Source organism: Oryctolagus cuniculus, chromosome 18 (assembly GCF_964237555.1).
Source record: "Oryctolagus cuniculus chromosome 18, mOryCun1.1, whole genome shotgun sequence".
Classification (NCBI taxonomy): Eukaryota; Metazoa; Chordata; class Mammalia; order Lagomorpha; family Leporidae; genus Oryctolagus; species Oryctolagus cuniculus.
In genome coordinates, this window is record NC_091449.1 from 5,221,754 (window position 1) to 5,234,612 (window position 12,859).

The window sequence follows — 12,859 nt, forward strand, 5'->3', positions numbered from 1 at the left end:
CAAGTAGCGCCAGAGAAGATACAAAAAGTGGAAGTAGTGTAGTATTTAAGACTTAAAGTAACTTCTGAAATAGTGACTCCATTAGAATTTGAGATTGCAACAGATGGATTGCAGGCCCTTAATGATTTTCAAAAATTATGTGGCAATTTAAATTGGTTGAGGCCCTATTGTAAGTTAACCACCGAAGATATGATGCCTTTACTTAATATTTTAGAGGGAGATGCCCAGCTTGATTCCCCTCGTAGGCTGACGAAAGAAGCCCGTTTAACTTTGCAGAAAATAGAAAAACAGATTAAAGCAATGCAAATGGAAAGTTCTGATTTACAGCAAGCCCTAGAAATATTAGTTTTTGTGGAACAACTTTATCCCTTTGCAGTTATTTTGCAAGGACGACCCCTGCTGTTTGTGCATCCATGTTCACATGCACCGCGTGTATTATACACCCAAGGCACTGCAGTCACTGATTTAATATTAACAGCTGTAAAAAAGATGACAGAAATTGCGGGGAAGACTCCAAAATGATGTGTAGTTCCCTTTGCTTAAGAGGCAGTAGAAGCCTTTACAAGGGAATGCTGGCAGTGGGCATACATAGTATATACTTGCACTCAAGGTAACTTGACACAATGTTGGGATGGCAATGATACAGCAGTTGTAGTGCGAATTCCAACGTGGGTTCTGGTACCTGTGAAGGTTGAAGAAAAAGATTTTGCGGTGCTGTTAAGATCACGCCGAGATTATGGAGTAACGGCCACAGTAGTTACGGTGGTGACAGTCGCCCTGGTGGCAGGGACAGCTGCTGTGGCCATGGCGGTAACTCAGGGGGCCACAGTAGCACAGATAAATAATATTACTGGTCAAACCGCCAGGGCTCTTGAATCACAGGCAGGGTTAGATGAGCAGTTGTGAGCCGGGATTCTATTGTTATGTAGTACAGAAGCAATTAACTATTTTGGCTCAATTGATGGGTACTCCATGTTTGGTTCAAACACCATCAGTTTGTGTTCTTCCTTTTCAGTTTGAGAACTTTACACAGGCCGCAAATATGCCTTTAAAATTAGCACAAATGATTAATGGGACCTGGAATTAAGGATTAGCTTCCTTTGGTAATTGGATTTTGGATAAATGGAATACACTGAAGGAATAGGTTGCTATGGCATTGTCAGGCTTAGACTTGATTGTAGGATTTGGTGTTCTTGTACGTATAATGTTGAAGCTGCTTCAATGACAGCGGCAGTCAGAGGTTGTCATCAAACAGGTGATGCTTGCCATGCAGCACTCTACGGGCACCCCTGAGATGTGGCTTAGCATGTTGGATTGGTAGTCAAAGATGGGTAAGCACCTGCGGGCAACTCTAGCAACCTAAGACAGAGGACAGGACATGCTTCCTGTATCCCTGATGACGGGTAAGCAGAGTATGCGCCGGAGGGCACCTGAGACAGGCATGTATCCACGCCACAAAGAATAAAAAGTAGGGGGATCTGTGGGAGGCAGGGCCCGTCTCCCACAACATGGCGCTGAGAGGAAGTAAACAAATTTTACACAGCTGCTTTATCAATTTGACTGCTAGAAGCTGCAGGAGCTGATCCAACCTCTGATTGGAAGAGAACGGCGTGCTCTGCATGTGGACAGTGGAGCACGGATTGGTGGGAGAGCACTATAAAGGGGGAGAGAGACAGCACAGGAGGAAAGTTCATTGGGGAGTTCGTTGGTTTGTTTGCTCCTTTTTTCTTCTCTTTACTTGCTCTTGCTTTACTGTAATAAAAACCCTACTGAAGGGGGATCAACAGCGTCCGGTGTGCCTCCTCGGTGGGTGGGGGAGCAACAACTAGAGGAAGTATATCTACTTATCTTTGTGAGATGTTGCATAATTAGTTGATCAAAGTTACATGGAATGTTTTTTTTTCTTTTTTCTGTTTAAATCCTTGTATTTTAGTTATGCAAAGGTGCCTAAAATTTTCTTGGAAAATGGAGTTAAATTTCAGTTTCTTTTGATGCAAACATTTCTTGAATTCAAGTATAGTTTTTTCATGAAACACATCTTTTTTTATTTTTTGACAGGGTGGACAGTGAGAGAGAGAGAGAGACAGAGAGAAAGGTCTTCCTTTTGCCATTGGTTCACCCTCCAATGGCTGCTGTGGCTGGTGCGCTGTGGCAGTTGCACCATGCTGATCTGAAGCCAGGAGCCAGGTGCTTCTCCTGGTCTCCCATGCGGGTGCAGGGCCCAAGAACCTGGGCCATCCTCCGCTGCACCCCCAGGCCACAGCAGAGAGCTGGCCTGGAAGAGGGGCAATTGGGACAGAATCTGGTGCCCTGACCGGGACTAGAACCTGGTGTGTTGGCACCGCAGGCAGAGGATTAGCCTAGTGAGCCATGGCACCAACCTGAAACACATCTTTGATGACCTTTTGAAAGTCCTTTTCTGCATAGATTTCAAAATGTTTTCCTTTATGATTGTAGCTTCAGTTTCTATTAGTTTTTATCCTGGAAAGTAGGAGACTTTTCATAGCTAGTCACAGTATAGCAACATAAAACCTTCAACTCCATCTAGACAATAGGATCCCAATCCAGCAAGAATCTATCAACATCCTACCAACTTTACCTGTATTTAAAACACAGTCAATATCAAATGTTCCAGTGTTGAATGAGTGTTTCAATGAAACTTTACAGCTAAGTACCCCTCTATATACAGCATTTTTTTAAAAAACCAGGATATCCTCAATCTTCCCTTAGCTCAGAAATTATATTTTATCCCCAACCTTACTACCTCTCTTAATGTCTAACAGGACAGACAACTTGGAGGGATTTTTTATATTGTAATTGATATAATATGGCAATAACACATTTTGTCTTTCTTCATTTTTTTTTTACAGGCAGAGTGGACAGTGAGAGAGAGAGAGAGACAGAGAGAAAGGTCTTCCTTTTGCCATTGGTTCACCCTCCAATGGCTGCCACGGCTGGTGCACTGCGGCCTGTGCACTGCGCTGATCCAAAGCGAGGAGCCAAGTGCTTCTCCCTGGTCTCCCATGCGGGTGCAGGAGCCCAAGCACTTGGGCCATCCTCCACTGCCCTCCCGGGGCACAACAGAGAGCTGGCCTGGAAGAGGGGCAACCGGGACAGAATCCGGCACCCCGACCGGGACTAGAACCTGGTATGCTGGCGCTGCAAGGTGGAGGATTAGCCTAGTGAGCCGGGACACTGGCCTGTCTTTCTTCATTCTTTATAACACTTGTTAATTTATGCGCATTGCTGCAAGTTGTTGTTGATAATTACCACTGCTGTATAAGTTTCCACTGTGTGACTATCAAACAATTTACCCCTGTTCAACCTTACTAGATACTATAAAATATTTTTTCTTCTTTTTTTTCACAAATTTTCAAACCCATCAGCCCTCTGTGAGGTCCTGTTTTATTCAGATTCTGCCAACACCCACTGGTTTCTGTTATTTTTATTTCTTGTATGTATGTGATCATTTCAGGAAGCACTTTTATTTGCACTTTTTATTGCTAGAGATTTAATTTCCTCCACACATGTTAGCAGAATTTGGGCACCACTTTTGGAAGTATCATTTGGTTTCTTTTCCATTTTTCCAACTTGTCTTTTTTTTCCTGTTGATTTATTGAAATGCTTGAATATTACAGATACAACTTCTTTTCTGTTTCTCTCTGTCCATTTCTGTCTCTAAATCTCTTTCTTTTGGTGAAAGCTCTAAATTTAGTATAATCTAAATTGCCATTTTCTCTTTATATTTAGTATATTTTGTTCTCTGTCAGAAATCTTTTATTTTTCTAAGACCACCTATTGTTATTCTGTGAATAACAATTCCATCATGTCTTTTTTTAAAAAAGAGATTTATTTTATTTATTTGAAAGGCAGAGTTAGAGAGGGAGAGAGAGAGTGAGAGAGAGAGAGAGAGAAAGAGGGAGAGAGAGAGAAATTTTCCATCTGCTGATTATCATAAGATACCAATTGCCTTAGATCAAGGGTAAAATGAGTAAATTAGTACAAGGCTATAAACATGTCTGAAAACACATTATAGAAAATATTAAACATTTCTCTTAGTATTTCCCTACCCTAATTGGCTTTTCAAAGTTTTAGGCAAATTCACACTCTTAATATGACTTTGCCTGATATATAAATGCTTATAACAAAATCAGATGCCTGAACAAAAATGATCTTTGCTGGGAGAGCCTCTGCTGAGTACCTGGGGTTGGCCTGTACCGTGAAGAGTCACTTTTGCCAGAGGGAGGAGTGGACATTGCCCTCAGATGCTAGAGATAATATCCAAAGCATGCAAATGTTCCACCTTTTCCCTGCACTAGTTTCCCTGGGAATTTGGGCCATCAGAGTTTAACAATGTGACTATGATGGTGGCTTTTGGAACATGTCAGTCTGTCTGACCTCTGGCAGCACTGTGGTCTACAGGTATGGTTTGAACCCCCAGGAGGAGGCTGAGACTAAGTGAGAGTCAGGAGGACAACACCTGAGGTTCAGGTGAGCCTCCCTGGTTGGCGATACTCTGTGTGTACTGTCACATGTCACAGCTGGGAGGCAATGACACTGTCCATGTCTAAACAGAGAGAGAAGAGCTTGAAGCATCTGGTTTGAACCTCTCCAAAGAGTCTGTTCTGTGTATCCTGTGTCCTTTGTCCATAACAAACCATAAGAGCTTTCATCAAGTTCTGTGAGTCCTTCTTGCCAATTATAGAATCTGAGGGCCTTCTTGGAGACCCCCAAATTTACAGCCAACTGTTTTGATATTCAAGTGGTCTTGGGGCTCATTAAACTTGAGGCTGGTGTTTGAAGTAAAAGCAGCCTTGTGTGGCCACTCTTCCCACTTACTGAACAGTTGATTAAACTCATTTCAGATCAAGATATGCTGGGAGCTGGATTTATACACTGACCTGGTTCATGTCTTTTCCCAAACAGTGTTAAAAATCAATTCCTTGTAGATGGAAAAAATCATGTGGAAGGGCTCAGATGATACAAGAAACAGAAAATGAAGTCAATGCTGCATGGAATCAGGAACTCAGCCATGGGGCAGTTTTTCTCTTAAGATCCGCAGAAAGAGGAGGCCTGGCCCCATCGTCTGGATCGCACCCTTGCCATGGGCAGCTGGTCACTGGGGATGCTTTTGCTCAGAGTTCCAGACCTGCATCACAGTGGAATGGAATGGTCTCAAAGATTCTGCAGCAGGAGGTCTCTGTCTGAATGCAGAGGACCTGTGGCCTCCACCATCTGGTCTACCTGATTTGACTGCCTGTCCAGCCCAATCAATTCTTCCACTGTTCTCAGGCCTCTCTGTTTCCTGTGTTCTTGTCTTCACACCTTCCACATTTATTGGGAAAACCACTCCACACATGATGAAGTCCTACCTCCACAGTGGTAGCATTTGCAGATGGGTTCTCTGAGAGGTAAATTGGGTTGCATGAGGTGATGAGAACAGAGCTCTCAGGATCAATGCCCTTGCTGAACAGGACAACAGCTCTTTCTCTCCACTCCCCTCCTGTATGCACACAGAGAAGTGGCCAGGCGAGCAACAGGAAGGTGGAAGCCATTCACAAGATAAGAAGAGAGTCTTCCACCTAACATACCAAGTTGACACCTTAGTCCTGGAGCTCCCAGCCTCCAAAAGTGTGACAAATATGTCTTATAACTAAGTAAATCAGTAAATGGCATTTTAGTATAACATCTCTAGCAGAGAAGACAACCCCTTAGAAATCTCTGCTCTTATAATCCCTAGCGTGTCAGAAGACTTCCTATGAATGTATGTGAGTTGCTTTAATCATTTGCATAAATTAAGAAATTTGATATTATTTCAATTGGAAATAGCAAAACATTTCATCGTATACTTATTTTGCTCAAAGAAGTATCATAGCCCTAAATTAAATACTTAAACATTAATCTTTGTTCTGAGAATGCAAATATACCTGCTTGTATGCATACAAAGATATGAAAACTAAAACATCAGCAATAGATTGACATTAGGAAAAATGGATATATTTCATATATATTTTAAATGTTTATTGTCATAATACTTATGTATATTATATATTTGTGGGGTAAAATATATCAATATATGTTTTTATTGTGGGACGATTATATAAAGCTAATGAATGAACCTAGTGTCTCACATATTTACCATTTTTTCAGTGAAAACATTTAAAGCTGGCTCTTACTAATATTTCAGACTAGTGTTAATGAAATTTACTGTATAAGGGAGGGATCTGGGAATCCTGTTGCATGTAAACAGTGATCTTGTAAGGTGGAAGCAGAGCCTACATTTTTGTATTTATTTAGTTTCTAGGAGTTCCTGCTCATCAGCTGATCATGCAGGAAGGAGCAAGGATGTAAGGAACTGGACTAAGAAAAATTTCACTCTCCCCAGAAAATCAGAAAGCACTGACAAAGAGAATTAAACCAGTACAAATAAAGTAAAAGATACCTTGGATTCCAAGATCTGAATAACTGATATTTTAAATGTCCATATACAATATGATCATTCAATCCCTATCAATATATATTTTCAGAAGCATTCTGTATTCTTTACAGAAGTAAAAAAAAAAAACCTTAAAACTCATGCAGTACAAAAGGAGACTATGAGGAGCCAAAGAAAAATTGAGAAAGGAAAACAAAACTGGAACCACATGCCATGCTTTAAAATCTATTACAAAGCCCCAGTATTCAAACAGCAGGGTACTGGGAAGTTCAGACTCATAGAGTTTATAGGAACAGAATGGGGAGCCATGAAAATAGCTCATCATATATGATCCATATTTTCTTTTTAAATTTTTTTTATTTGACAGAGTTACAGTGAGAGAGAGAGAGAGACAGAGAGAAAGGTCTTCCTTCTGTTGGTTCACTCCCCAAATGGCCACCATGGCTGGAGCTACACCAATCTGAAGCCAGGAGCCAGGTGCTTCCTCCTGGTATCCCATGCAGGTACAGGGGCCCAAGCATCTGGGCCATCTTCCACTGCCTTCCCCGGGCCACAGCAGAGAGCTGGACTGGAAGAGGAGCAACTGGGACTAGAACCTGGTGCCCATATGGGATGCCAGCGCCACAGGTGGAGGATTAACTTAGTGTGCCACCTTGCCGGCCCCCTGATCCATATTTTCAACAAGGATACCAAGAACGCACAATGGCTTAAGGAGAGTACCTTCAATGAATGGTGCTGAGAAAACTGAGGATCCATATGTAAAGTACTGCAAACACCACCTCAGATGCATTGAAGAGTTAAACTAATGTATGCGGGGAGGAAGCTAGGAATGAGGACCTGAGGTCATCAGCCCTTCCCTGGTGCTCTGCATGCACTGCCCAAACCCTCTCATTTTCCCTGCAGTGAAAAGGGGCAGCTTCCACAAAATCACTCCTGAGACATGACATAGGCAAAAATAACCAACACAGTTGCAGACTGCTCATCATATGGCTATAATGAAATTACCATACCTGACATTCCTACTCTCTTCATGCACCTGAGGCCATTACACTTGCAATACTTCCCCAGTAAAGGGCAAGGAAATGGCTGATACTCAAGCTGCACCTCCAAACTCTACCCCCATGAGTATTCATTTAACCCTATACAGAGAGCACCCTCTGCTTCAAGAGCCAAAGAAGGAAAGGACCTGAACATCTTGGAGTGCAGCCACTCTAGAGGATGCCTGAGCCCTTTCTTAACTGTGTACTTGCACTTTTCATACAAGCAAATCTTACTTCTCTGGTGATCTTCACCTATGTCTGGAAATGATATTAAGAAACTAGTAAATTGAGCCGGCGCCGTGGCTCAATAGGCTAATCCTCCACCTTGCGGCGCCGGCACACCGGGTTCTAGACCCGGTTGGGGCGCCGGATTCTGTCCCGGTTGCCCCTCTTCCAGGCCAGCTCTCTGCTATGGCCAGGGAGTGCAGTGGAGGATGGCCCAGGTGCTTGGGCCCTGCACCCCATGGGAGACCAGGAAAAGCACCTGGATCCTGGCTCCTGCCATCGGATCAGTGCGGTGTGCCGGCTGCAGCGGCGGCCATTGGAGGGTGAACCAACGGCAAAGGAAGACCTTTCTCTCTGTCTCTCTCTCTCACTGTCCACTCTGCCTGTCAAAAATTAAAAAAAAAAAAAGAAACTAGTAAATTATTTCAATGCAAAAAGTATTTTTAAATAAAATTGTCAATATGGAGATAAACTATTGCATCTTTGGTTTTTATAGGATCGATGATTAAGGAGAAAGCAAAGAGTACTGGAATTTTAAATTTTGCATTGCTATGTTTAATTCTTTTAATAAAGCGTGTTACTCTTTATTAAATATAACAATAAAGGAATTTTAATCAGATTTTGGGCAGAGAATGGCTCAATACATATTAAAAGCCAGGCAGGAAATCCCAGAAGCTCTGTCCATCAATGAGCACAGGGTACCAACCAACAGCCTTTGGGACGTCCAATATCATAGCTTTAAATTATGACTTGAAAATTGGGAAGTATATTAGTAGATTTTTTGTATTAAAAACAAAGGATAAATTTAGACTTATATTTTATAATTTCCCATGAATTACAAACAAAAAAAATACTCAGCACTACTAACAATAAAACAAAAGAAAATGTAAGGACAGAAAATCACCATAACCATTCAATTCTGTTGAACTGTGGAGGTAATAGGGCTTATCTGGTAATTAAGGGGATCATAAAATCTGTTAAATCATGGTTTCACTTCATACCTTATGTATATCTATGGATGTTATTGTTTGGTTTCCTGTATCTGTGGAGATTACAAATAAGTGTGAATACTGATAAAGAATGTTTTGCTATAAACCCCCATATCCCTTGTAATCCCAAACAACTGCCATTGAGTGTCAGACAAATCCAGGTAAACTATGGTCCTCATGTTCTCCATTGCACCTGTGTCACTGAAAAACCTTTGTCAGGAGCAGTCTCACCATTGCTCTGTTCATTACATAAATGATGCTGAGATTACTGGTCTGAAGTTTGGGAAGGAACTCATTGTGGGGTAGACAGAAATCTGTGAATCCTGGGAGACACAGGAGCTTCACTGCCTGTCCCTCCCCTGTCAGACTCAGGATCTCCTGCTCCCTCCAGGTCAGACCCTATTCACTTCATGGATCAAAGGAAAGAAAGAGCCACTCTAAAGACTTTAACCGCCTCTTTGGAGATATTATCGACCAAGTTGTAATTGTTTTTGGTAATTAGCAAGAGGGAAATGTTTTCACAAATATCATCAGAGTCCAATCTTGTGCTTTTACTGCAGCTTCAGGTGAAAAGATAATTGCAGCTCTGCAGGGAGGTGAGGTCACAGGCACACACCATTTCTAGTGCTCCAGCTGCCTCCAGCACCTCATTTCTGACCTTGGTAGCTGAGGCTTGTTGTGGCAGCTGAAATAAATTGTGGGATTTTCCCTGTCAGTGAGAAAGAGAGGCTTCAGGCAAGGAGGCAACCAGGAGTTGGGGTGAGCGATCAGGTGAGAAAGGGGATTTGTCTGTGTTTGCGCCTGGTCCCGTGCCCCAGCCTCACCGGAAGGAGGAAGGATTCTGAGATGTGTGCTGAGCTAGGGCAGGGAGACAGGGTCCTACACCCCACTCCAATCTCTGATGGCTGTTAATAGAAATTGGCTTTGGGGCTGGTGCCATGGTACAGTGGATTAAAGCCCTGGCCTGAAGTACTGGCATCCCATATGGGCGCCAATTTGAGTCTCATCTGCTCCTCTTCTGATCCAGCTCTCTTCTATGGCCTGGGATAGCAGTAGAAGATGGCCCAAGTCCTTGGGTCCCTGCACCCATGAGAGAGACCCGGAAGAAGCTCCTGGCTCATGGCTTCGCATTAGTGCAGCTCCTGTCATTGTGGCCATATGGGGAGTGAACCATTGGATGGAAGACCTCTCTTGGTCTCTACCTCTCTCTGTAACTCTTTCAAATAAATAAAAGAAATAGAAATTTGCTTCATCCACAGTGACATTCGTTCTTGGTGTTTGATGAATACAATCATGAAATCTTGTGTTTAATGTATTTCAGAACTGTAGTTCCAAAAGAGTTCTGCTGTTCCGTCACCTGTACAGGAGTCACAGACTCCACTTTCAGAGGTTAGAGATGCGCCTGAAGAACGCGACATGCTTGTGAAATGGACGAGGACAAACCTACAGAATCCTCCCATCCTGGGTCAATTCCTGGAATGAAATGATTTTCTCTAAGTCTGTCATATGAATTGTTCAATGTACACAGTGACTGTTTTCTGTGGAAAACACCCATGATCCCTTAATTACAGTAAGAATATTTTCCATATTTAAGTAGGGGAAGATTGATTAAGGAAAAGGTGGTTTTATCCTTGTAGTAATGGGTTTCAGATGCTTTCAGTACAACTTTGTCTTCTGATATTTTATTTGGAATGAAAATATTTTCTTCTGAATTACAAGCTCCATAGTTTCTAGTTATAAAATACAGAGAATTGAGACTGTAAAGATTTCATGTACTGTTCATGGCTTATATTATAATATCTTTCAATAAGTTGCCTTATTGAAAGTACTTTTACTTAAGTATTAATAAATACATAAGTATGATGTGAAAGTCATATTTAGTTTACAATATACACCATTTTACTATAGGCTGGGGTTAATGTCTCTTAGTATAGGGTACACCATATGTCAGTACTTGTGTTTCAGTTTTCCCTGTTATACAAGACAAATAGTGTTTCTATTGGCTTCCTAATATAAAGCCAATTTAGAGTTACTTACATACAATTCCTCAAGGAAAAATACTAGAGAAAATTATACTACCATCAATTTATTTGTATCTCAATAATATACTTAAATATTGAATCATTATTGATGATTGCTTATGCAATCAATCTTTCTGCATAAATGTAAACTTGTACAAACAGAATGATAAATAGTACTACCGGTCTGATAAATTGACAAAGCTAATAAAACAATAAGTGTATGTATGTGCTATTTGAGGAACACAGTGAAGTAAAATCGTTAGAATAATGTCTGATTAATGTAGCTGCTTAAATACAAGTCCAGACAGGTTCAACTTTGCACACACACACACAAATAAAGTTTGAATTTGGAAAAATCAATAGCCTGTGTCCCCTAAGTGATAATTACATTGGGAATTAGATGAATACTTTTGCCTTTCATGGAGTTATGAATGCAGCAATTACTCACAAGTCTCTTTAGATGAGAAATTCATGTTTTGTAGTAGCCTTAATAATTACACAACTAACTCTCTGAGAGATGTTCATAATTTTTAGTGTGAGCTGATATTAATATAAAGAATGTTAAATTACAGTAGACAATAAAACATGTAGTTCATGCTTCATATTTCCATACATGAATCACTGGATCAGAGAAATAATCTGGCATTGGGAGCTGACGCAATGGTCACCAGAGATTTGCCAATGGGGATGATCTACTTAGCACAAACCACCGCTGGAATCCTGGGGAATTTCTCTCTTCTTTCCCATTATCTCTATCTCTATTTCACAGGATGCAAGTTTAGGTCCACAGATTTGGTCATCAAACACCTGACTGTAGCCAACTGCTTAGTCATTCTTTCGAAAGGAGTCCCCCAAACCATGGCAGCTTTGGGGATGAAGCATTTCCTCAGTGACATTGGGTGCAAGCTTGTGTTCTATGTGCACAGAGTGAGCAGGGATGTGTCCACTTGCACCACCTGCCTCTTGAGTATCTCCCAGGCCATCACCATCAGTCCCAGGAAAATTAGATGGGCAGAGCTTAAAGCAAAAGCTCCCAAGTACATTGGGTCCTGCAATATCCTCTGCTGGATGTTGAACCTGATACTAAATGTCATGGTGCCTGTGTATGTGACTGGCAATGGGAGTGACAAAAACATCACAAAGAAAACTGATTATGGCTACTGTCATTCTGTGAGTCATGGCAAATTCACAGATTCCTTGTATGTAGCACTGGTGTTACTCCGAGATGTTTTCTTCATGGGCCTCATGCTGCGGGCCAGTGGCTTCATGGTTTTCACCCTGTACAGGCACAGGCAGCAGGTCCAATACATCCATGGGACCAACATACCCTCCAGATCCTCCCCAGAGTCCAGAGCCACCCACAGCATCCTCGTCCTGGTGAGCACCTTTGTGTCTTTGTGCACTCTCTCCTCCATCTTTCACATTTGCTTGGCTGTTTTAAACAATCCCAGTTTGTGGCTGGTGAATACCTCTGCACTAATTGCTGGGAGTTTCCCAACTGTGAGCCCCTACATTCTCATGAGACATGACTCCAGGGTGCCCAGCCTCTCTTGTGCCCATTTAAGGAATACCAAATCCCTTATTTAACAATACTGTGTAAACTGCATGCATATTTAAAATGGGTTTTTCTCTATATTTTTCAAGTTAGATTTTTTTACTTGAGAAGTAAAGTGATAGTAATAGAGCTCAGTACCCATTTATTCACTCCTAAAATCTCTTAATAGCCCCAGATCAGAGCCTAAAGCTGTGAACCAGAAGCTCAATTGAGGTGCCTCATGTCAGAGGCATGAACCCAATTACCTGAGCCACCACAATTGCCTCCCAGGTCTGTATTAGCAGGAATCTTGGGTTGGGAGCAGAGCTGGGTATTGAACCTTCATAGCTCTCATACTGGAACTGGCATTCCTCTCTGGAATCGACAATGCTAAATTCTTTGTTCATTGATTTCTCTGGAAGTGGAGGCGCTTTTGTGAAACAGTTACAGTACAAGGATGTGGTAAGCAGGACAGCCTGAATTTCTGCCATCAATCAGAAATAAACTGATCAGCGACTGTAAATGATTTTCTAGGTGGTTGTCACATTAATTCCTGTATTGTGGAAATGCTATTTATGTTTCTGGTTCCACTAAGAAATGTGGAGACTATGAAG

General features: G+C 41.8%; 2 protein-coding genes across 2 annotated transcripts in view; both read left to right on the top strand.

Annotated features, from left to right (window-relative positions):
- ORYCUNV1R1633 (vomeronasal 1 receptor oryCunV1R1633) overlaps positions 1-10,462 on the top strand; it is a 97,457-nt gene extending 86,995 nt beyond the window's left edge. Inside the window, exon 3 of the transcript XR_011383848.1 lies at positions 10,012-10,462. The gene's annotated coding sequence lies outside the window, so the exon portion shown is untranslated. The remainder of the gene's footprint in view (positions 1-10,011) is intronic.
- An 882-nt stretch (positions 10,463-11,344) lies between these two features.
- On the top strand, positions 11,345-12,615 carry ORYCUNV1R1636 (vomeronasal 1 receptor oryCunV1R1636). The gene has a single exon (XM_070062929.1). It carries the CDS (start codon positions 11,372-11,374, stop codon positions 12,296-12,298), a length of 927 nt encoding a protein of 308 aa, XP_069919030.1. The 5' UTR covers positions 11,345-11,371; the 3' UTR covers positions 12,299-12,615.
- Positions 12,616-12,859: the final 244 nt, after the last annotated feature.